Consider the following 2,082-nt stretch of genomic DNA (forward strand, 5'->3'; position numbering starts at 1 on the left):
GTTTGGGTATTTTGTTGGTTTTTTTAGTAAAGTTTTAAAAAAAGTATATAGTTCTTATCTAGTTATCGAGTTGTGGTGTAAATGTGTTGTTTTTAAGCTATTCGAAAGTAGTAACGATTTCGATATTCCGTTACTTTGCGTCACTTTGCGGACGGACTTATATTCAATAAATTAATTTCATAGCTACTAGATTGGGATTAGTAGATTCATCAAACTTGTCTTCAACAAGAATTATTCTTAACAAGTATTCCATCAAAATTCTAGAACTAATTCTCTTTTGTTTGTCAATTTGTAGACAAGCTATTATAGCCCATTTTAGGTCTGAATTGGGTAATTTCTTATTGAAAGCTTTCAAGATGAATTTATCAATTTCTGGTTGAGTCTTGAAATCTCTATGGAAATCAGTTGTCTTATCTTCAGATAAAAGTCTGTAAATGATTACACCAAGACACCAAATATCCAAAGATGATCCAACTTCATTAGTGGGAGGATTGTTATGTAATCTGCCAATATTTGTACAAGTAATTCTACTACTATCCACAACTTCGCACATTTCAAAATCTGCTAATCTAATTTTCACATTACCAGTTTTTTCATCATATTCTTCAACAAATATATTATCCAATTCAATATCTCTATGCACTACTTTCGAATTTTGATCTGCATGTAATGCTCGGAGAGCTTTAGAAAGCTGGTAAGTCAATAATGCAATTGTGTTTTCGGATAAATTTGTCTTTTTAGAGAGTTGTTGCAAATCTCCAATTTCATAAAACGGCATCAATGTATACACATAACTGTCTCCTTCATAAAATCCCAAAATTTCAACAATATGATGATGATTCAATAAAGATACAACCCGAGCAGCATTCCTCTCCCTCTCCAAAACTTCGTATTGTTCTGGTTCCTCCTCTTCATCAACCCTCCTTACCACCCGAACAACAATATTGCGAATATTATTGTTATTATTCTTCTCGTAGTCAGAAACATTTTGATTAGCCTCATCCCCAACAACTTCCGAGAGACATTGTAGTACCGTTGCTCTTTCGCTATTGCTTTTGAGTATTTTTATTTGTGAATATTTACAGCCAGTTAATTGTTCCAATTCCACGAAAAAGTAGGTCTTGTGGAGTCTGCTTGACATATGCTGAATGAATGGAAGGAATAAAGTGTAGGCAATTTTTTGAAGACTAGTACTTTTTTCGCTTGAAAAACAGGCAACAAATATTTAGGATAAAAAATAGCCTAAATGTCTACGAAAATAGTAAGGTGCTTATATTTCCATGGCAAAAGTTCTTGGTGTTGCCTTGTATATCATCATTAACAATATTCATAATCACTTTCATATCAAATTATAAAAGTTCATGTCTGTAGATATAAAAGTATAGATTGAAAAGGGAAGATGTGAAGTACAATTGGTCAACAATAACTTGTTAGTTTCTCATCAAAACATATTAAATCCTGACATGAAAATGTTCCATTTGATGAGTAAACATCGAATATCAAATTAATTTTCACTTTCATATTTAAAGATTTCTTCCCTCAATCACACATTGTCTACTATGATGAAAAGGTGGAAATCTTGAAAAAGGACCACCTATTGAAACTTTACCAACATGATGTAGATGATATATAATGATGTAGAATTCAATTTCATATCATAAAAATCAGAAATGGTACCATGGGAAGGTAAATGTTGATATATTATGGTTGACTTTAGAGAAAGACAAGTCAGACCAACTCTATCAACTTCAATCAACAATATATACATGAAAATGCTCCATTCGATGAGTAGAGATATAATATCAAGTTTATTTTAACTTTTATATTCACGATTTCAACTCTAACATGCCATCTGATAAACTATGGACACGGATGAATTTCTGGAAAATGACCACTTTATGAAACTTTACCATCATGTTATACATCTCTACTAATGTATATGGTTCAATTTTCAGACAGTTTGGTGACATTCTTTCTTTCAATAAGGCAAAGGGTGAATTTCAAGGTTGTCTTGGAAGATCAGGAGGAATCTTGAATATAGAGAACCACATCCTCAATCTACAAAATACATATCAATCGATC

General features: G+C 31.8%; 1 protein-coding gene across 1 annotated transcript; it reads right to left on the reverse strand.

Moving 5' to 3' along the window:
• Positions 1-163: 163 nt before the first annotated feature.
• Positions 164-1,141, reverse strand: NAEGRDRAFT_70853 (uncharacterized protein; the record flags this gene model as incomplete). Its single annotated transcript, XM_002674126.1, has 1 exon — positions 164-1,141. The coding sequence occupies one exon, from the start codon at positions 1,139-1,141 to the stop codon at positions 164-166; it is 978 nt and encodes a 325-aa protein (XP_002674172.1).
• Positions 1,142-2,082: the final 941 nt, after the last annotated feature.

This window comes from Naegleria gruberi (assembly GCF_000004985.1).
Source record: "Naegleria gruberi genomic scaffold NAEGRscaffold_42, whole genome shotgun sequence".
NCBI lineage: Eukaryota > Heterolobosea > Eutetramitea > Acrasida > Naegleriidae > Naegleria > Naegleria gruberi.